This window comes from Phocoena sinus, chromosome 17 (assembly GCF_008692025.1).
Source record: "Phocoena sinus isolate mPhoSin1 chromosome 17, mPhoSin1.pri, whole genome shotgun sequence".
NCBI lineage: Eukaryota > Metazoa > Chordata > Mammalia > Artiodactyla > Phocoenidae > Phocoena > Phocoena sinus.
Window position 1 is genome coordinate 36,012,641 of NC_045779.1, and position 23,043 is coordinate 36,035,683.

General features: G+C 38.7%; 1 protein-coding gene across 2 annotated transcripts in view; it reads right to left on the reverse strand.

Moving 5' to 3' along the window:
- The window catches only part of RUNX1T1 (RUNX1 partner transcriptional co-repressor 1), a 134,962-nt gene that overhangs the window by 106,804 nt on the left and 5,115 nt on the right, over positions 1 to 23,043 (reverse strand). Inside the window, exon 2 of one of the 2 annotated variants that reach the window (XM_032610340.1) lies at positions 2,296 to 2,468. The exons of the other annotated variant lie outside the window; for it this stretch is intronic. Coding sequence (XP_032466231.1) covers positions 2,296 to 2,383 — 88 coding nt within the window. The 5' untranslated portion in view covers positions 2,384 to 2,468. The remainder of the gene's footprint in view (positions 1 to 2,295; positions 2,469 to 23,043) is intronic. 2 annotated transcript variants of the gene reach the window in all.

Consider the following 23,043-nt stretch of genomic DNA (forward strand, 5'->3'; position numbering starts at 1 on the left):
CTGCCTTACTTCAGACTCATCACAGTGACCAGACTCTCTGGCACCACCTCAGGTCACTGTCTCTTACTGCCACAACTGCTCAATTTCATATAGTTCTTTGCTTTTTCTGCTTCCAAATTATATCCCCAAGAATCCAATGGACTCCATGCTTGTAAATTTAAAGTATGTGATTTCTGTTTTTCTCTACTTTTTGGCTCAACCTGAGTCTAAACCCCATATTTATATACACCCACTACCATCACAAAAAAGAAAAAACTAGGAGTAAATTTTTCAATGCCACATGAATCATAAAGAAAACTCAACAGTTATAAAATAGGCCAACACACACAATTATATACATACATGTACATATATATGTATATATACGTGTGTGCGCACACACATCATTTTTTAAGTATGTACACCCACACACACAAGAAAGCGAGAGAGAGAAGAAACTCAACATGGTGTTTTTGATACATGATACTCAGGATCGGTATTTGCATATTATAACAAATAATGTGCATTAAACTTGTTTTAAAATGTGTCTTTGTCATGCGTTTTTGCTCTCAATATGGATCTTCCATGCTGCAATGGTCCTCTGTGTCAGCAGCCCACAGAGATATGCCACATGACCAGGAGAGAATACTGTTGTAATGGGATAGGGGTGGGTAAAGACGATGACACTATGTATCTGCAATATATGCTCAAGTTTTAAAAATCCAATATTCTTTTCAATTTGCAATCTGCACCTTATATATTTTTATCATACTGTCACTCCCCGCCCCCCTCACAGAGATACATAAGGCAGAAAGCAGAGAATTATACCCTCTTTGAAACAAAGTGCTTTCTTCTGATGGAAGATGAAGAGAAAGTAATTCTAAAGCAAGGGTTGTTGTTGTTGTTATTATTATGTTTGTTTCCTTTAAGATATTAACAACTTTTTTTCTATGCTGGACTTGAGAAATCTAATCAACCAAGATTTGAGTTCTCAAAAAATTTATTTTTATTATCAATAGTACACAGGTACAAAGACAGAAGCAGAGGTGAGAGATGTCTCAATTACTTAATAAATTTTTGAATTCCTCGTCTTCTCTTTCAAATTTATGTCTCACTAATTACAGTAGAAGAACATCATATTATGAAGATGGAGGAATGAAAGGAAGAGAAATACAGACAGAAACCAAATCATGACTTAGGCTATCTCAAAGGAGCCTATAATTATACAGGGAATCATTTCATTTTCTCTGGTGTTTCAAAAACAAAAACAAAACACCCTCATTTGCCAACACCTTCTTGGGAACTTTAAGAAAAAGCCAATAAGCCTTTGTAGGAACTGCAAGAGTAGAAGTTATGTGGCGCAGGGGGGGAGGGGGGGGGGGATGGACACCAGCAGCTATGTTTCCAGAACAATGGCCATGAAGGGTAAATATTTTGCTACTACCTTTTCCATGTAGTCAGGCAGGCAGTCATAGAACTTCAAAAATCCCCACCTAATCACTAACAGTGCCAACCTATATCACACAAAGTTTGTGTTAACTCTCAATTCTTTCTTAGCACAATTTATCTTTATTCATCTGTGCTTCTGCACAAGTCCACTAAAACTGAAACAGAGCTGGCTGCAGGAGGCATCAACTCTCTAGAACCCATAATGCAGGGCTCTCCTTAATTTTTAAATGTTGCAGACTTTAAGAAGTCACTTGCCAAATGGGAAACAGTGTACATTTTGCTGTTTTCCTAAAGTTAGACCTTTTTATTTTTAAACGTGCCTATGGACATGAATTCTGCTTAGGAAATGATATTCACCTACAAGTTTAAAAAATATCCAAATCAAACAGAAGAAATAATAAATGGAAAAGCACTTTTTTCCCTCTTTAGTCAACAAACTGCTTCAGAAAATACCATCTCTAGTTGCAGTAAACACAGAAATCATGACATAGCTTTTACTCTTTAACTCCAAGTATTGCTCAGCTTATAACAGATGTATTACGAAACATGGCAAGAAGCACAGCAACAAGAAAAGGGGTTAAAAAAAAAAACCTGGTACTTGATCATTTGCTATCTTCAGACCCAAAGCTATCAAACAAGGGCTCCCACAGCCAGGCTGACTGATCACCACCCAATCCCACATCCAAAGATTTCAAAGACAAATTTTTTAAATATATAATACAAATTCGTTATCAACAGGCACTAGAAGAAGAAGTAAGGAAAAGAAAAGAAAAATCTTCACAAGTATAATTTATTAGGAAGAAAATAATAGATTGATTTTTGGCATGTAAGTAAATTGCAAAGTCAAAATATTTGTCTGTTCCTTACCTTGACAATATTCAAAGTTCCCTTTTTTCCGGCAGTCACCTATTACTAAACTCAGTGCTCTCCAAGTGTTTCTTTTGACAGATATCATTCTCCACCAATCGCTCTGCTAATTTCCTCTCTCCTTTTCTGACTGGGACAGATATTATGTTCACCAGCCCAGAGATCAATCTTTTCTATTGACAACAACAAAAGGAAAAAAAACGCATATATCACAACCAGTCTGAAGTATCACACCCATCTACTTACACGCTAATACTAGGCCAGTTTTGTTTTGTTTAAGAAACAGATACAAGCCCTTCTAAATTTTAGAAAAATCCAAAACAGAAAATATTTTCAGTTCCTGCAGTGACAGGTCCTATAGGGTTCTTAATTCTCCAATCATCTGACTCAAAGCTGGACACAACTCCTCTTTCCTTAAGTTGGGTCTAAAATATACATAATTCAATACCTTAAAACAACGTGTTAGATTTTACCTGTTTTATTTTTTAAAAATTAAATAATCTATCAGATATGGTTTCTTTAGAAAATGCTTTGAGACACTGTGTTATTTATTTTATTTTTTGGAATTTTAAGTGCAAGTTAAATAGTGTTTCAAAACAAAGTGGTGTCAATATTGTTTTCACTGTTCTGAAATTTACACATTGCCATCATTAGCTAAAATAATCTGAAACAAGTGTTAATGGTAACTAATAATCTTTATGCAACCAACCAGTTTGAAATTATTAGTAACAACAATTATTAGTGAAGCATTTTAGCAAATAAACAAACTTCTTTCTTTTTTTCTTCTAAAGCAATCCAAATATTCTCATTTTTCCTGCTAGATTTGGCAGGTTTAGAATTCATTCATTCATTCCCAAACACCTACTATTACTACTACCACCACTATTACGAATAGAACAAGTATCACTATTTAGTTCTTATAATCTATGAAACATAAATCTAGCACAATCATATGCACATAAAGTAATAACTCAATAAATGCAAAGGGATAGATTTATAAAAGCAGTCTCAAAAAATATTACTAAGGATGTTGTTACTGTTTTTTTAAGAGACCAAACTACTCCCTAGAAATTAAAATTGGTGAATATACATACTCTGATGTATATAAACAAGCAGTTTCTATTTTAAAAAAAGAAAAGCAATGCCCTTTATACACCATATTACGACTCTGCTATCATGCAATCAATGTTTCTCATTCTTAACAGAAAAACTTAAACAGGGTCAAGGAGGGGAGACTGGAAGTAAATACATCTAGATGTCAAATATTATTATTTCCAGAAAATGGAAATATGGGTAATTTTCTACACAATTCTGGAATTTCCAATGTCTCTACGCTGAGATAAAAAATATATATTTTGTAAATAGAGGATAAATAAGTATTATTGGGAAAAAGAAGAAAATGGATACTTTTCTTAGATTCAATCATGATTTTTGATAATATTTAGTGCCTCAACAACCATCAACAAAAGGCATCGGAGAGACTGATAAAGTAGAGTCTACCTGTGTGGGCCATATTTAATAATCTCCATTAAACAAATGAAGGAGGCCAAGTATATACAAATCCCCTAGAGTCTAGTCTTTTTCTTTCTTCTCATGACTGCTAAATACAAGACTAATGTCTCGGTTAATTATCAAAAATGGTATAATGGATCTCAGTTTTGAGGCACATAAAATTACCATGTAGATAAACTTCCTTTATAAGATAAATTTCTCAATTATAAATGATCTCCCAATATAGAATATACTATTTCACTTTTTAACTTCACTTGTGTCTATTTTTTTTTTTTTTTTTTTTTTTTTTTGCTGTACGCGGGCCTCTCACTGTTGTGGCCTCTCCCACTGTGGAGCACAGGCTCTGGATGCACAGGCCCAGCAGCCATGGCCCACGGGCCCAGCCGCTCCGCGGCATGTGGGATCATCCCGGACCAGGGCATGAACCCGTGTCCCCTGCATCGGCAGGCAGACTCTCAACCACTGCGCCACCAGGGAAGCCCCACTTGTGTCTATTTTAATCAGAGTATACTGAAGTGAATGGAGAAAAGTTGGCAGGAAGATAGTATTACAAAATATTTTAAATGTACGTTTATAAATTCTTACATGTTAACATGGCATACAAATACACATTCAAGTAATACACAATGTAAACCTCAAGTTACCCACTGATGATTTTCCTCATTCAACTATTTTTATATATGAAACATTATATCACAATCAATAGGATAACTCACCAAAAAAAAAACAAGGAGTTAATGTTTAGATTTTTCAAAATAATGACTTTGGAGTATTATGTTTGTTCTTCATACCTCCAACATAATAAATGGTCTTCTGATATAAAATAATGATAAAATGAGTAATGGTAATGAGCACTATGAAATATACATCCAGATTATTTGTGATACTTATTCCACACTGAAGTCCGTATCACATGCAATCAAAAGTAAAATTTCTCTATCTTTAATAATTGCTTTGTTCCAATCCTAAGCCCTCAAATTTGTAAAACCTCATTATGAGGGGAACATATACTGAGACCAGTTTAAAAGCTAAACTCTACCAAGAGGAGAATGCCTAAAACAATTTGTAGTTCTACAAGAGTGTTATTAAAAAGGCTCAACATGTTGTATTACCATGGAAATTGTGGAAAACAGACATTCCCAAACAAATATTACTTTTTCTCAATGGTATGAAGTAATGAAAACCACATGTGTAAATCTGCGATCTGTGCAGTAGTTCAAGCTGCAGCTAATAGAAAATACAGAAAGTGAACTCTGCTATATAAAGGATTTTTGTTACAGAAATATAATGTGAAAACCAGATGCAGACAGAAAACCTTAATCACAGATGGGAATGTAATCACTGGCATACTGAATACTTTTTTGATCAATCTTAACCATATGCGTAATGTATTTATTTTCTAAGGAATGCAATAACTTGAGAGAACCTTCTATTTGAATTCAGTTAACCTCGTATTTATAATGCTTTTATCTTACTCCCCCATCCCTTCAATGTGTACACTGAGCCAAGGTTTTAAAAGGAAGAGTTGCTGGCCTTGGCAAATCCTTCTTGTATCAGTTTATCTTTCAAAGTTTTAATAGGATGTAAAGACTACACACATCAGAATCAACCTCAAAAGCAATCAAGTGCAGTTCCCCATTACTGTGTTTCTCAGTCACTGCCAGGAATCCCTTCACTGCCCAAACACATTTCTCTACAGAATTATATCAACATTTGGGGCAATTTTTCCTTTAGTAAATAAGATAGTTATTCCAAAAATGAGGCTTTAACACACCTTTTATCTACCAATATGAACTGAATCAAACCTTTAACTTTTTCCTTTCACAAAAACATCTTGTAACGTAAAGAATGTCCCTTTACTTTAATAAAAATACAATTAGTTTTTGGTTCCAAGGGGAATTACCACAAAAGGAATCTGTTACATCATACCTTACTTAGAAAACATTACCTTAATAAGCACAGTCCCTGATACTGGGTTGTAGCTTACCTTTGTCAAGACCTCCACAACCTTATTTGTAGGACAATTCTGAATCCCCCTGATTTGAAACAGTCAACGGAGCACCACCATGTAGGCCTCACTTTAGGACTACATTCAACTTCCAACAGGAAGTGACTGGGACACTATGTTATTTAGGGTGTCCCTAAACTTCAAGGCCCCAGCTGCACAAGTTTCCTTAAGCTTCTATGGCATATACATATCCTGATTCTCCTTCTCTCTTCTAACTACTCATCCCCTAATATATGCATAGAAACAAACCGTCCTTATTCTGGCCTTATTCTGACATTCAAGATCCTCCATGATTTGGCACTAATCTACACCTTTCAGCCTCTGCTCCGTCCATGCCCTTACAGGGTACAGCTCTTCAATGGATAAACTCCCAGAGAATGCATCACCTCATCTTTATGGCTTTGCCCATTAACTCTTCCACACTTAATGGCCAGCTCCTTTTCAACACTCAGGTTTCATTCAAGTGTAACCTCAGAGACAGTCTTCCCTCCTATCCAAAATAAAGTCTCACCACCACCGGCAGCACCCCCCACCATTCTCTACAACATTGTTTTTTTAATTGTCATCATTACATTTAACACTATGGGGAATAATCTTACAAATGTCTCTATTGCATGCCCCCCTAAACTGTAAGATCTACGAGAACAGGGGTCTTGTCTGTTTTGCTAATTACTCTATCCTCCATACTTAAAACTGTACTTGACACCTAAAAAGAATACTAATGAAATGCTATAAAGGCCCAATTCAATCCCTGTGACCTTCACAAACCTTTCCCTGACCACTCCTGGGGCCCACGATCATTCTCTCTTCTTTAAACTTCTTTAAACTATAATAGCATTTATGGTCTATGTCAGGCGGGGCAACCTTTACCTTTACCTTCCAGACACTGTTCATATGAGCCCATTCCCACCAGTACTGTACATACACAGGCCAGTATGGAAATCACCCAGGGTATCCAGGGCTGTGAAGCCAGCCCTTCCTCCCACAGTAAGCAGTAGGATACCACGATTAAGAACTGCAGGCAGCATTAAGTCCATACAACCTCTAAGGTGTAAATGCACTCTAGTAGTTTTTATGCATAGACTTATCTCCCAACTGCGTTTATCAATTGAGCTTCCTGTTCTGGAAAGAGATCCCATCTTATTCTCTTGCTGTCTTCAGACCTTACCTTGATGCAATATATGCATTTTGTTGTAATGGCCATGAGGGAAGGGGCCATGTTTATTCAACAGTCTTCATACCCAGTGCGTGGCTCACAGAAGGTGTTCACTCAGTATTGGCTGAGTGAACAAAGGAATAAATGATAACGGAATCACTATCTAGTTTTTCTTCAAGCCTCTTCCTCTTATTGTGATAAAGCATTATTTTAAAATCCTTCAAGTATTATTTTAAAGATAAAAATTAAACAGAAAGCAGCTGACCAATCTATGAATTATTTTTAGTCAAACTGACAATGCAGGATGATCAAGGAGTTAACAAAGCAGGCAATTTAAAATAGTAAGAAGCTCTAAAATATCTCGTTACAGATATAATTTAATCTTCAATAAAATAAAACCTCCTAAAACGACTGCACCTTACCTGCACTGACCACTTAGCTCACTGCATGCAGTTGGACTGGAATCTCAGGTCTTAACACTTATTAGCTATTTGACCTTGAACAAGTCACTTAACCTTTCTAAGCTTTAGATGTAAATCTCTACAGTAGGATAATAATACCTAACTCACCGGGATGATATGAAGAGATAATACTTATAAAGTGCCTATCTTGCCCCTAGTGCAAGTGTTGTTTTATTCAATATGCTCAGTTCCTATCAATCGAGAGTAGAAAGGAGGTAATATCTATTTTAATATTATGATTTAAAGCATTAAAGCACTAGGTCACTACTCAAAAAATGACCTAGTGCAATCAAAACATTTTCTTTTCTGAAAGTCATTGCTGTACTATTAGTGATAAAAGTAAGTATGCTCAGTCAACAATCCCAAAATATGTGGAAGGCGCAGGTCCTAAAACATTTTGCAGTGGAAAAAAATAAAGAACCACAAGCTAATGGTTTGTGATTAAATTTTTTCCTCATCTAATTTCATCTATGGAAGAGCACTTCTAGAGAATAAGAGAAGAGAGAACCAATTATTTCCAAAGACTGGTTTCTCCAAATAAAGGCATCTGTTCCATGCCGGCAACTTTCACATGAAAGAAAAACGAGACTTTGAAAGTATCTGTATTCAAGGTTGATGGCCACATGTCTCAAAAAACAAAAACAAACAAACAAAAAAAAAACTACGATTATCCAGCAGCAAATATTGTCTGGTTGCTGCTGCTTCTTATCAGCTGATATCTCTCTCTCCTCTTTCTTCCCTCTCTTTTCTCCCTCCCTCTCCCTGCCTCAGAAACTTGTAAAGCTATGATATTTTTCTGTACTCTAAACAGTAACTTTTCGAAGTACAGTGAGAAGTCTTGATAATTTTCCATTTTAACTTTAGCATAATTCCCACCTGCAGCCTGTGTGGCTGGCCCTGTCCATGGGGAAAAAATGGGGTGGTAGGATTTGAAGACTTCCAGGAGAGTGGTACTGAGCCCTGGAATAGAGAAGCCTGGGAGTCAGAAAATCTAGGTTCAGACCTCGCCCCACAACCCATGCAGGGCGACGTTGGGCAAGTGAGGAAGCCTCCAGGAGTGATTTACAAATGAGCTCACTCCCAGGTGAGTATTAAGTAAGGCAACATGTGAACTTCACTCCACGAAGGCATCTACCGTGCCTCCTCTCCACACATATCTGTCTGAAATTGTTCGGTCACTTGCATTGAGGAACTAAAGGCTGCCCTTCTGAAACCATCTCTTGGAATTGTTACCTGGAAGCAAAGACAGTAAGATGCTTCACCCGCTTTGGTGTTCAGCCACAGAATCTTGGGGTGAGACAGACCTGTCACTCTATCCAGTGCCATTCCTAGTTTTAAGGCTGGTTCATCAAGCAACAGCTGGAATCCCACACAATATCAGAGAAAAGACAAGACTGGTGAGTAAAGAGGGAGTGGGAGAGGGGGCTGTAGAAGAGTGCTAGGGAGAAGTGCTCAGCCTGGAGTCTGCCCAGAAAACAGACATGACAACCATAAGAGGGACGGGAGCCCCTGGCACCTAAGGGATCACTTGAGGGCATGGGAGAGGGAAAGCTGGGAGTCACAAAAATGGTCCTTGTTGGGGCCCTGATCCAAGGGACAGTTCCAGCTCATAAATATGTCCATGCATACAATATTTTGATTACAATTTCAGGGATCTCATCCTTGACAAAAAGTACATTTGTGAGCCATAGGGAGAAAAATAAATAAAACAGGTTAAGATGTGCACTTATGAACATGCAAGTGACTTGACCACTTCAATTTACCCAGGGCTGCTATACATGTGGGTTTTTTTTTTTTGTTTGCTTAAACTTAAACCTAAAATATGGTGGCAATAAATTGTACATTCTGTGATAAGAGAACACAATAAAAAGGGATCAAGCGGGGGAAACGGATTGGGAAAGAAACGACATGCTCTTGCAACCAAAGATTTCATTTTGGTCTTAGCAATGAAATATTTGAGGACAGTATTAAGTAAATAACTTGAAATATTTGAGAACAGTATTAAGTAAATAACATGAGCTTTCACCAAATATTTAATAAAGCATCAAAAAGTACCCCAACTGTTCCAGACTCCTACTTTCAAGGAGCTTACAAATCAGCAGAGAAGTCTGAATCACATGGATAGCAGCAAAATGCTAGATGTGAATAAATTCTATCTTTGAAGAAGAGAGGTCATGAAAACTTGAATAGTTTCATTAGCAACTCAGGAGAGGACAAAGTAGGTTCCTTGCAGAAACAGCTCTCAATTAAGGCTGAGGTGAGAAAGGTCTAGCAAATCAGGAGCATTGTCTGACTTGAACATCTCTATATCCCCAGGCATTAAACAGGACTAGACTCCATTAAGAATTTGCTGAGTGAAGGTGACAGAAAGGGAACAGCCATAGAGAGGAGAAGATCCTACAGGGGGCTTCCAGAAGAGAGCAGTGGACAGTTCATGAGTGGTCAAGTCATATGCCTAGCACAAGCAAGCCTTTCTGAAATGATATTGTGCTTTGTATATACCGTCTCATGCAATCCACATGACAACCTTATGGGTCATGCCATTATTATCCAGATGAGAATTATTTCCAGATGAGAGTAGGAGATTCAACATGTGGCAAAGCACTGGGGAGATGGGTCTCTTCACCACTTCACTTGACTGCCTTCTAGCAGAGAAGAGAACATAATCACCTTCCGCCAGAAAGGCAGAATCCCAGAACCATTCATCCCAAGTTGATGCTACAGTCTCTAACTTTGCAGTGAATGAAACAGGTATGAGATTTGCAAAAAGACTCAGAGGACCAACAGATGTGAAATAAAAATTCTCCTTCCAACCACCAATGCCTGAGCCCCACTTTGTTCCCATAAAGCAACTACTATTGTCAGATTCATACGCATGAGTAGAAGTTTATGCACTTTTGGTAAAAATGTAGCACACTATATACATTGCTCCCTGCTTTTTTCCTTTCACAATATATCTCAGGAATGATTCCATATCAACATATATAAATCGGTCTCATCCTTTTAAAAACTATAGATTGGCTACAGAAGAAAGAAGTCTTAAAAAATCCAATTCTGAGAGATTTTTATCCACACACTCTGAATTTAAAGTTCAAAGAGTAAAAAGAATTCCCATTGTTTTCAAATTAAATGATACTAAACAAATCAAGGTGAAAGTCCCTGAAATAATATTATATTGGTGAACCATAGCCTAAAAGTCCTACATTTTGTTGTTGTTTCTTCCAATAACTAAAATTCCTTAAATAGGGGAGACAATTAACAGTGAGCAATTTAGTAAGAATTGAATACTGCCCTTTAAGATATAAAAGGAATTCCTTTACTTTTCTAATATGAGGCCTCCATTTTAAAACAAAAACTTGTGATATCACACATGATAGTATTTTTACAGTCTGCTGATTGTAAAATACATAAAGACAAGTTTCTATTAATTTCAGTAATATTTTAATGCATTTTTGTTCATTTAAAGTGTATTTGAAAAATGTCATTGTGTGAAAAAGTATTTGGTCTGCAGACAATGCTTGTGCTACTGAATGAATGAATGTAGGTTCAAAAGCCCCTTGAAACTCACTGCTCCCCACTCCTCAAGAGTACTGAGCCCAGAGTCTGGGACACGCTTCTGTAGAAGAACAGCCTCTGCGCTCCCACCAACTCCTCCTTGACTCCTTATTCTCTGGTCCCTGCCTTCTCTCCTCTACATAATATTAGAATTGAAAGAAATTTTTATAAATTATTCCCTAAACAAAAGTCCAATGTTTGAAACATGTAAAACAGTTAGGCTGCTCTGGTGGAAAGTTAAGGGTCCAGACCCAGCCCTCCTGACCACTTTTTTATTCTCCCACGTGGCCCAAAGTTACCAGCAAAATAAAAGGAAACTCAAAACAGTTCGAAATCTATGCAAGAAGCCAAAGCATAGGAGCAATGAATAATCAATCCTCCATGCAACCAGTACCCTTTAAGGAAAACCTACGAGGTTAACAGCCCCATCAACATTTCCCAAAAACAGCTGGATCACGAGAATCCCTGGAGCAGGGATACACAATTGGGTTCTGAGGCTCCTTTCTGGAGGCTGTGATTCTATGAGTCTATGAGGGGTAAGGAAGCTGCCCCTTAAACATTGAAGCAATGCCCAAATTCTGGCAAGCTATGTGCACTGGACATCTAATCTGAGATGTCACCACTTCCTCCTCTCTAAATCCACCCGATATCCAAGCACTAATTATTTTTCCTTTGCAAAGTCTCTGGCATCTGCCTATTCCTTCTTGTCCCACAAACCCAATTCTGGCCATCCTTCTATAATAGCTAACATCTAAACTACTGCAAAACAAGGTCACTACCTGGCCTCAGTCTTCCCCCATTCCAACCCATATGGCCCACCGCAATCAGACCAACTCTTCAGAAACACAACTTTAACTGGGTCCATGGTTTCCTGTTGCCTGGCACAACTTTTTTTTTTTTTTTTACTTTAGTTTTATTAAGATTTATTTTACCATGGCATCCTTTGTTCAAAAGAAGTCCAACTAGAAAATCTAATATCTAAAGCAATTTGTCATAAAGAACAACTATTCTGGTTTCACAGTGCTGAGAAGATAAACGAAAGGGCCTGAACCCAATCTGGGCACACTCTATGCCACCTACCAACCCTAAGGGGTCCCATAGGACACAGTTTTTTAAACATCTGGCTTACTCAGAAGATAAAGCTTAATCAAATGCCTTATGATCTTTCTGTTTATTTCCCAATAATCACCCAAGGGTCCTTTTTGCTGTATCTGCATATGTTAATTTACTCTCTCTCTACCCTCTACCCACCCCACCCCAAGACACCTTGCTTCTCCCAAAACCTTTTCCAGTCTCCATTCCTGCCTTATAACTGCCCACAACCCCATTACAATAATGTCGCCTTGATAAATCCTACCTGTCTTAAGACAAGCTGAAATTCCAACTCACTCCACCTCTAAAATCTCATTTACTATATCATTTAACTGGTAAGTAATCAAGCCTCTTCATCTTTTGTAGCTATTTAATTTGTCCTGAGCAGGTTTATCATCCAATGGGAACTGAGCTTACTACCTGTTCTGTGCCTCCATCTAACACACTGCTTTACACATAGTAGGCATTCATTAAATATTTATTAATTTACTTCAGATTTACAACCAACAGCAAAAATCTTAATTTTCTTGCAAATATTCTAAAAGGTTTCATTACCAGGGCTACCCAAAGAACATATGCCTTTCTTTTAAAATAGTCAAGTTAGCTTTAATGGGTTGCTCATTTTATTACTTTTCATTTATATTTTCCTCTGATATTTTATACCCGCTTTCTCTAGCCAACTCAAAGCTTGACTTGGACAAGTCAATGGAGACTGATCACATTTACTTTCCATTTAGACCTGAATATCAGGTCTAAATGCACCTACCTACCCTTATTTAAACAAAGGATTTGAATTCATTGTCCACATTTGTTTCCCATCAGAGGTCAAATGTGGATCTCATTTCTAAATAAATCTAGCTAAAGATGAGAATGAAAATGTGTGACAGGTAGGGAAAGGGGTTGGGCAATAAAGAATACTTGCCTGACACATGATAAAAGTTACAGAATCCCAACATCACTTAAAAAGAACACTTTCACAGGAAAGGATTACTATGTCAGTCTGATAAACATCACAGTTCCAGTCCCAATATCATCTGCTGTTCTTCCCAGCTGTGTTTGCTTATCACTGTGTACATAACATATGCATAGATTCAGAAAATAAACTAGCAGTGTTTCATGACCTGTCTTACAGCTCACATCTTCCTGTATCTTGAGGTTAGGGGAAGGAGTATATAGTACATCTAGTTTTAACAAAATAGAGCAACCAGCTTCCTAAGACTTTGTATTTAAAGCACAACTTGCACCATGCTTACCATATTCACTGGGAGATGACTTCCCAATTTCTAATATTCTGCTTGCCAAACTGGATGTGCATTTGAAATGCTCTCAGCAATGCTGCTGTGGTAGCTCCCTGGCACAACCCTATGCCAGCCTTTGCGGGTACCATAATCTATCTACTTCAGTGTCACCAGGTGCACTCCCCACAAGGTCTAGTGGAAGGGATGTCCCAAACACTCTAACATCTTTCAGCTAGTTTTCTCTCCTGGTGCTCCAACAGACCTGGCCACAGCTAGTTCATCACAGCTCTGGCAATATTTCTTCTCCTATTATTAGGGGCCCCCTAGCTCTTGAGAGCTTATCTTTAGACAGACTGCCATTACATCTCATGGTAATATTTTCTGTTATTTCTCTGATGTAAAATTCAATCCAGTCAAGTCAGGTACCAACTAAGAGTTCACTGCATACATACTTCTAAGACATTCATCTTTGTGGCAAAGAACTTCAGTTTGGCCTCCCACCAAACTTGGAATGCCACTGCAAAAGCTTTCTATAACCTATGAAGCCACAGTGATTCCTGTGGTTTCCGTTTCTAGTGACACATGAAAGTAATGTAACTTGCATGTCGTTCCTAGTAAACAGTAGAAGTTTCTACTGCCATCCTGGATGATGACAAAGGGCTTACCTTAATCAAATCAGAAGTATAAAAATGTAATAGTTCCCAAATTCCAAAGAAATCCAGCCTGGGTTCATTATTAATAATTTCACAAATTAGGATTAAACTTTTAATAATGTCTATATTTTTTCAAAATGAAAGTACAAAAATCAAAGTGTTACTGGTAATAATTGGGCTCTTAACTACTTTTTAGAAGGAACAGCAGACTGTTCTTTAGACAACAGACAGTTTTTTGGTCCTTCTTACTTAACATCTGATTCTAGCCAAATGATAATGTACCCCATTGGTTTAAATAAGCTATTACTTACCAGGTTCTCTCCAAAAATGGTTTAAAGAGGTCATTTTCTAAATTTCCAAGTGACTTAGGTCCAAACCTTGAGACTGTGGAAAGCCTGGTAAGCACAATCAATCACCACCATGCTTTAGCCTCTAGCCCCTCACTCCTGCCCCCAGGCACCAAGTTCACCTTGTCTAGCAACCCTGAGGGAAAAGCATAAAGGCTATTTTCTTTGAGCAAGACCTAAAATCTTTAGTTCCTTCTCACTGCATAAACAGATTCTTCCCTCCATCATTCACTTCTGAAAAAAGTACAGTAACAACTAAAATTTCTGACAATCATCCTAGATCCAGGACGGCTATGGAAAAAATGACTCACTATTCCCCATACCCCTTCTTCACAATGAAGAATAGTGGGGAGATAATGATGTTCCACACTGATTCTATTTCCCAATTATATGCAGATTAGTAGTGCCCCCAACTCAGAATTAAAAATATAAATGAGGATTTTTTTCATTCTCCTAACCATGGGAAATTCCTGAAAGCCTACTCCTAACATCCTATATAGTCTTGTACATAGGACAGCTGGGAAGCCTAATGATCAATGAGTCTATCATTTTGCTCCTGAAGAATGCACCTGAGGGCTGGAGTGCACCCCCATGCCACCCAGAAAGTCAGTGACTGAACTGGAAAGGGAACTCCAGTTTGCCTATTAGGGGAATGCACACACACTAGATCCTTCTTTTTATAATAGAATAGTTTACACCAGGGCTCCCCAACCCTGTTAGGAACCGGGCCACGCACAGCAGGAGGTGAGGGGCATGTGAGTGAGCAAAGCTTCCTCTGCCTCTCCCCGTCGCTCCTCCATTGCTCACTTTACCGCCCTGAACCTTCCCCCCCACCTGCACGCCCAGTCCATGGAAAAATTTTCTTCCACGAAACCAGTCCCTGGTGCCAAAAAGGTTGGGGACCACTGCTTTACATTACATAATCAAACTCAAGATGGTACAGAATCCCTCTCCTCTTAGAAGTGACTAGGAAGTGGACCTAGCAAACTGGGAGATGCCGAGATCGAGATATAGAGTGACCAAACCGACTGGGATGGGACAAGCCTCAGAGACTAAGGACACTGGGCAGAAGACCACTCTGGAGTGCTGAATGAGATCAACAGAGGAAACAGGCCTCAAGGCCTCAGTGTAGTGCAGGAAGGTGGTATTCTGATGGGAGAACAGAATTTAGTAATGGAAAAGCCTGGATTAGGAGGCACTGAGGGATACAGAGTGGCATGCATTTGGGCATATCCAAGGATATCTGCTGGCCAGTGGCCAACTGTGATTCCTAGGTTGGGGGCAAGGGCAAATGTAAAGAAAACAGTGGATGCATAGTTCATAACTGCTAAGGAACACGTTAAGCCAGATATTCAGAGAACATGGCTCTAATTATTAGAACTTGGGAACAAAGCAGGTAATTAATTTGGGGAACATAGGGAAACCTCAGTTTTCTAAACTGGAGCAAAAGGTCAAACCAGAAGAACTACTAAAAGAGTGATGGACTAGAGCTCTTTGAAATGAAGAAAGTGAAATGCTGGTTAATCATTTACTTAAAATCAATGATGACAATGTACAAGAAGGTTAATGCCAGGCTCACAGTAGGTCTCTAACATTTGTCCACTCCTCTACTTTCTCCCAAGTCCAACAACTAGGTGGCAGCCCTTGAATACCCAGAGCACATTCAATAGTCTATGCCCAAGGTGTTAAAAGATTAATGAATCTAGTCAATCACATTCCCTAAGGCACTTGGAGGTGTTGAGATCGCTGGACAAACAATGGGAAAACTTTACATTTGTGCCCTCCACATTCAACAAGATCTATATCCTAGAGGCCCCATTCACCCAAATACTGATTTGCCTTAGGGACCCTGATCAATATGAAGCCCATAAAAGCAAACCCCTACTTCATGAGTTACATTATACAGGTAACCTCAGTCAGAACTATCAAAGCAGAGGGATTTTAAGTGGGTCTCTTACAGTCATTGAAAATGTTAGTGGTTCTAAGCAAGATTGATGGTTTAAAACTGTCTCAAACAAGAGGGTCTCATACCTTAAACCTCAGCCATGGGGCATTACTTTTGCAGTGGTTCTGATATAAAAGCCTGAACATCACTTGACAAAGTATGAACATTCTGAAAAGAATCACAAGCTCTTCCCTGTTCAAGCCACATAAGGCACTGAGGCTTAAAGGCTGATTGTGGCTTCAGCACAAAAAACAACTCACTAGAAGATCACATACCAAATGATGGGACTGTGTCTGTGAAATAAACTCTCTTCACTGATATGTGATCCAGTGTCATTTCTTCAAAGCGGCAAAGTGCTTGGTGCTATACCAGAGAATATACCCACCAAGGAATATACCCAGGTCTCTGAAAGATATGCCACAATTTGGCTTCAAATTGGAAATTACATTCTTTATAAGCATTATTCTTTAGTTGGTTAAATACATGTAATCACAAGTACACACAATGTTGTTCTTCAAACTACCTCTTCTTTTGACTGATGTTTCAGAAGAAACATTGCATTTGTTAGTATCAAATATGCTAATGTGTCACAGTGTCTGTCTTCTCTTTTATCCACTCTGGAGATATTCGGAGCTTATCTCCGAAGAGTGTGTCTGGCAATTCAAGTGTGAAGCTACAAGCTACATAGTCTCTAATTGATCCAAAGCAGTGATCATGTCTCACCCTAGACAAATTACTATAGCCACAAGTCCACCCAACTGCAGTTGTGGATGGAGTCAATATTGAACCTGATCCAAATTTCACCAGTCTTCCATCTAACTTAATTCTCTATGTCCAGTTTTACATGGATAGCATTGCCATTCATTTTCTTTTTGCAGGAATGAAGTATTATTTTTATTATGGTTATTCATGTTAGAGTTCTCTTTTTAATACTGGATGATTATTTTTTTTAAACATGTCTTTCCTAGAAATATTACTAGTAAAATGCATCCATTTTTCCTCTAATGTGGTGCTTTCCCTGTCCATAAAACTTATTTGATTAGCAGTACTACAGAAGCTAAGGCTTTTGTATGCAGGCACTCAAGCATAATTTAATCATTTTATTTAAGCATGAAAAAAATTATTCTGAAAGCCCTGTTAGGTAAAATATCCCTGATTGGTTTAAACTTACATTTGCAGGTATATTAAGGGTGAAATAAATCACGGAATGCCCAGTATGCAATGGAATAGTGTTAACTTTGTTATAATAGTAAGCAGTAAGTTAAAAATTGTAGTATTAGAGAATGTAAGAAATAACTATCATTATAAATAACTGCATTTAAACAGGTTATTTTAAAATAAATTTTGTTTTATGCGAAACCATTTTATATTACAAGGATTTTCACCCATGGAAACCTCTTTCATAGTCAAACGAGATGAGGTCTTAATTGCATAATACCATTTATCTGCTGAGGATAAAAGTGCCAACAAATGAAAATGCACATTAGGCAAGAGATTGTCAGAATAGAAAATTGTCTTTTTTATTTCTTTTTATTTTTTTGTTTTTTTGTTTTTAAATAACCCACTCACATTAACGAAAGACTGCAGTAGCTTCCAAATTATAGGTTGTTATTTTTAGTGGAAGTAGTTCAATATTCATATTGGAGCAGATGTAGCAGTTTAACAAAACAGCTCTTCAAATCCTGCACAAATTGAAAACAGGAAAACTGATTGCATTTTCTCTTATCACTTTCCTTTTCTGAATTGACACTTTTGGCCTTCTGAAAATTTACACATGGCTTTCATCTCAACAGCACCTGCTGATCAAACAGAAACCTAACATTTTCATGAAAATGGTATAAAGAACTAGTTTTGTTCTAAACGCTGTAAAGGGCATAAGTTGCCTACTAGATAGCAACAACTGCTGGGTATAAGGCATAGTCATAATAGTTTTATATTTTCATTAAGCTTTAAAAAAATACATTAAGTCCCTTCTGGTTTTTTCCATGTTCACTTTTGTATGATTCAAATTTCTTTGACTCAATGTCTGCCTAATACTTAGTTTTATCATGCAGAGACTATGCAAAATGTGTAAAAGGGTAGCTTACACTAAGATACGGAATATTTAGTATTTTCTCTGCCACTACTTGGAATACACATATTTATCTATATGTTGCTGTCTATCCAGGCACATGGGTGTAAAATACACACATCCCATTTTCTCATTCCACGCACAAAAAAAAGCAAACAAAGTCAGTCCCTATTTTTGAAGGGGCCTTACAAATTATTTTATCAGATACTGATTTAGCAGGTGCTTGAATGTTTGAGGATCCCCAACTGGGGAAAAATGCATGTCACCTGAGCACAGGCCGGTAACGAACTACCAACCACTCAGTGTAAATATCTCTGGGAAGGTAAAGTTAAATCTTGAAAATGGGTATTCTTATATGAAAAATACAAGATTGACAGCTAAGTAGCTTCCCAGATTTTTAAATAAAAGTCCATCACATATTTATCTGTTACACCTAACTCTAAGTAAAATTAAAGATGCTCCTAAGACATGCTCTCTGTCAGTTTCCTAGCAAAAGGGCTCTACCCCTCTGAAGGATTCCAAGTGTCCATTCCCATTCTGCCTGGGTGACAAGGTAACGTCAGGCAGAAATGACATACAGTAATATATGTATCACTCTGGCAAGTTGGCCTGTGAATTTCGGTGTTTCATCATGCTCACTGAGGCAGCAGCAAACCTGAAATGTCAGTATGTTCAGTAAATGGAAGTGAAATAACGGGACTCTATTGTCTTACCCAATCGATCTGCTGTTGTCAACAAGGAAACATGCCCCCCTGGCTTTAAACAAATTTTAATTAGGCTCTTAGTTACTGGTTCATATTTACCTATGAAAACACTTATCTTGACTATGTGTAAGAAGCAAAACAATTGTTTTTCCCACTTTTATCCATTTTAACTACCTTCTAAAGTTAATACTATAATTTTTTAAGTACACTCATGAGTGTATTAAACATTTTTTTAATTAAACAGTTTTATTAGACATTTTAAAATTATTTTTCTTTTAAACCAACTCCAAGGGAAAAAAAATCCCATGGTTCAAATCCAAAACACAAATCTACCTAACAACTTGCTTTCTTTTTCCCTCTAGACCTAGTTGAAACCATACTATAAAATCAACTAATTCCATATTAAAAGTAGGTTTCATTTGCTTTTCTCACTCATTCAAGTACCACCATTAGCATCAACTCACCACCCATTCAAAACATGTCACACAAAACCAAACACAAATGATCAATTCCAAAAGCCTCTACCAATTTTGCTCAGTTTATCAATCTTACAAATAAGGGGTAAATGAAACTCCTGTTATATGGGGGATGGTGCGAAGAAGGGCAGGAGGTGGGGGTGAAAAGAAAATAAGGCATTTAAGCCCTTCAAATTTGCTCAAGTTCTACAGTCCCTCCCTGCACCAGAAGGGAGACAGTCTCACCTTACAATAAAAATAAAAATGAACTAATCAAGTTGTTAAGCAGCTTTTTCTCTCCCCTCTTCATCTAAAGGCTTCAGCATCCCGTCAATAAATAATCTATTGTTCCCCCTTTATCCAGTCTCTTTAAACCTATTCAGAATGGCAAAACTAAACCCAATTAAAGATAAGGCCCTCCGGTAATCTCACCTCCGTGAGTCCTGTCTGGATAGCAGAGGTGATGGGAGATAGCGGCCAGGCCAGGGCTGATGCCTCCTCACCACACACAACAAAAGGCAGATTTCTCTTTCTCCCTCTGCTAATCTTTAAATGTAAATTCTCTCCACCAGCTAAGAGGAGCGACAGATAACATGTTACATCTTCACTTCTCCTGGTCTTATCGACTTCTGAATCATTGGAAAGGGAGAGAGGAAAAGAGAAACGCAGCCTCCCCACACCCCCCTCCCCCGTTCTTTCCCACCCCTCCTTCCTCCCTGCCCGCCTCCCCCCCCCCCCCCCCCGCCCCGTTCACGGAGATTACCTTCTGGCAAAGGAGCGCAGGAGAGGCGGCCGCAGCCGAGGCGGCAACCCAGACCGCGGCTTTGTATTCATTAAACACACATCGGAGCTTATCAGAAGTAAAAGGCTTGTCAGGATGGCACATTGTGTGTGAGTGAGTGTGTGAGCGCAGGAGGGAGAGGAGAGAAGCCAACGTGCATCAGGGTGATTACAATATCAGCAGGGCCCAGATGGAGGCAGGAAAATAAACAGAGGGTGCGTGTGAGACGGAGCGGGAGAGGGAGGAAAAGTGGGAGAGACAGAAAGAGACACAAGCTGGAGGGAAGAAACGGAAAGGCAAGGAGGGGGCGGGGGCTCCGGCTCCAGAATGGGGATGGCAAGGAGGGCGAGGTACCCCAAGGCTGGCTGAGGGTGAGAGCCAGCGCTGGGGGAGGGTGGCCTGCATTCCCCAATCTGCCTCTACCCGGAGAGAACGGGAGGAATCCAGACTAGCAAACTGTATTTCCCTGCTCCAGGGCTAGACCGCCAACATTTTGGAGGTTCTGTCAAGGTCAAACGGGGATCAAGAGCTCTCTTTTGGCGGAGCTTATAACAATGAGACATTCACCATCTCACGTCCATCCAAATAGCCACAATTTGCAAAACAAACCTAGTGAGTCCTCACAGCAGTTACACAGCCTTCCAGACCGACCTCAAGTGGGAGTTCCCATCCCTTTCTTTGCTGACCCCAACGGTCCTAATTTCCAACCCCCTGCCCACGCACACAAAGACCGACCCAGGCAGATACAAAATATCTCATTTCTCTGGGCTTCAAGTGTCCCAGCAGAAGACCTGTGTAGCCAGCATCACTGTAATAAGAAGGCGCACTTGTGATTGGTAGCTACAGGTGACTCTGAGACACCTGCTCCACCTCCAGAAATTGTGTTGGGGGAGGGGTTCCTCATGTGTACGTCTGAGAGTCTATTTTGGAGGTGGGAATTTAAAACTGAGGCAATCAATCTCGGCTTGAACTGCCTCACAGCTCTTCACCCACCCAGAGCCCAGGAATCAATCAGAGAACAAGCAGGGAACTAGCGCTCCTCCATCAGCCCAGAGTTCATCTTCCACCCCATCAGGGTCTGGAGGGAGATACACCTGAGTGGTCTCATGGGAGCCCCTTTCCACTTTTAAGTGCACCCGTCAGACAACATGAGCATCTGATCAGATCCTTAATGGAGTGCAGATAATGCAGCAAAGAAGGTTATTTTATTGCGGGGAGAGGGAGTATTTGGTCATGTTGTATTTCAAGGCACTGAAGCTTGGTTAACAAGCTCTCACTGCAGTATGAAGAGTTCAGAATAAAGTAGCCAAATAAAGTACACAATTGTTCATGGCATACATTGCAGCCCCAGCTGCAGTGAAACTTCAGGTTGTAAAATAGTTTATGCATGAGGTCTCAATATAAAGAGACAAAATAGTTGGGAGGAGGAGGAAATAAGGCTAGTGAGTACAGAAAAACACTGAAGAGCAAGAGAATTAGCAGCAGCCTCTGCGAGGAGACAAATTTGAAGAAGCCCTTTAGAAAACGAGGAGAAGCACTGTTTAATCAAGCACTCCCCTCCAAATCAGTCAAAAAAGTTTTATGTGTAGTGGATCCTCCTGCCCACCCCCTGTTCCCACCCCAAGAATATAATTAAGGGAAATTGGATAGGTAAGGTAAAGTGAAAAAAGCTGGGCATTGGTGGGGGAAGGGCATATGTGAAAAATCTTGTCATGCAATGAATGTCAGATGAAAAGGGGTCTGCCACAATCCACCAGTAATCCAATAATGTGGAAAACCTCGTGGTATCACTGAGACGAGAACGAGGTAGTATTTCCCCATAAATCTTCAAAAAGTGAGCAGGTTCAATAGTTAGAGAAGGGTGCAAGGATAGGAAGTAAACCATTTGGCAGGGTATGTTACAAAATCGAGTGCACTCTCTAAATGGGTGAAAATCTGTCATTCTTACATATTTTAAATTTAATAAGATTTCTCTCATAAAGGGTCACCTTTCACTTTTCCTCTGGTACAAAAACTGCATTCAGAGTAACCAGACACAATCACATATACCTTCCCCTTTATTACATCTTAGATCAATTTGGACACAAACTACCCACAAACATTTATAAATCCAATGCAACTCTAGGAAGTAAAAAATACAACTTACAAATGCCAACTGATTTTTCCATTACATGCTCTCTGGAAAAATGCTATTTAAAAAACAAAGCCCTGCTACTTTCAAACCCAGAAGAGGCTTACATTTTTTCTTTAAAAGGCATCCAGACACTGAAGGCATGAAGAAAACTTCACAAAAGCTTATCTGCCAATGTTCTTATTTTGTAAAGGCACAGTATTTCTATTACTACCTTGTTTGTTCACTGACTTTTGGCTCACGGTTACAGAAAAGATCAACCAATTCTCAAATGGGAAGAATCCATGACTCTCTTCCAAAGTAAACACTTTGCTGCAAAGCTTTCAATTAAAAAAAAGGGGGGGGGCAATATAATAAGAAGTATAATCACAGAATAAGTGTACAACAGAAAGTGGTTTCTATAATCACAGCTGTCTTAAAGGCCAGGCTGGAGACTAGAAATCTTAATTTCAACTAGTTCTTTTCTTAATAATAGGTTACCTTCCTATAGGAGCAAGAAGGCCCATCTGCCTCAGGCAGATAAGTTTCGAAGCATTAATTCAGATAAAAATCTAGCATTTTCTTTCTTTCTTTGAGTATGTGAATTCTAGTGTGCTATAATGTGAGAATTCCAACATATGACCATTATGGCATAATATC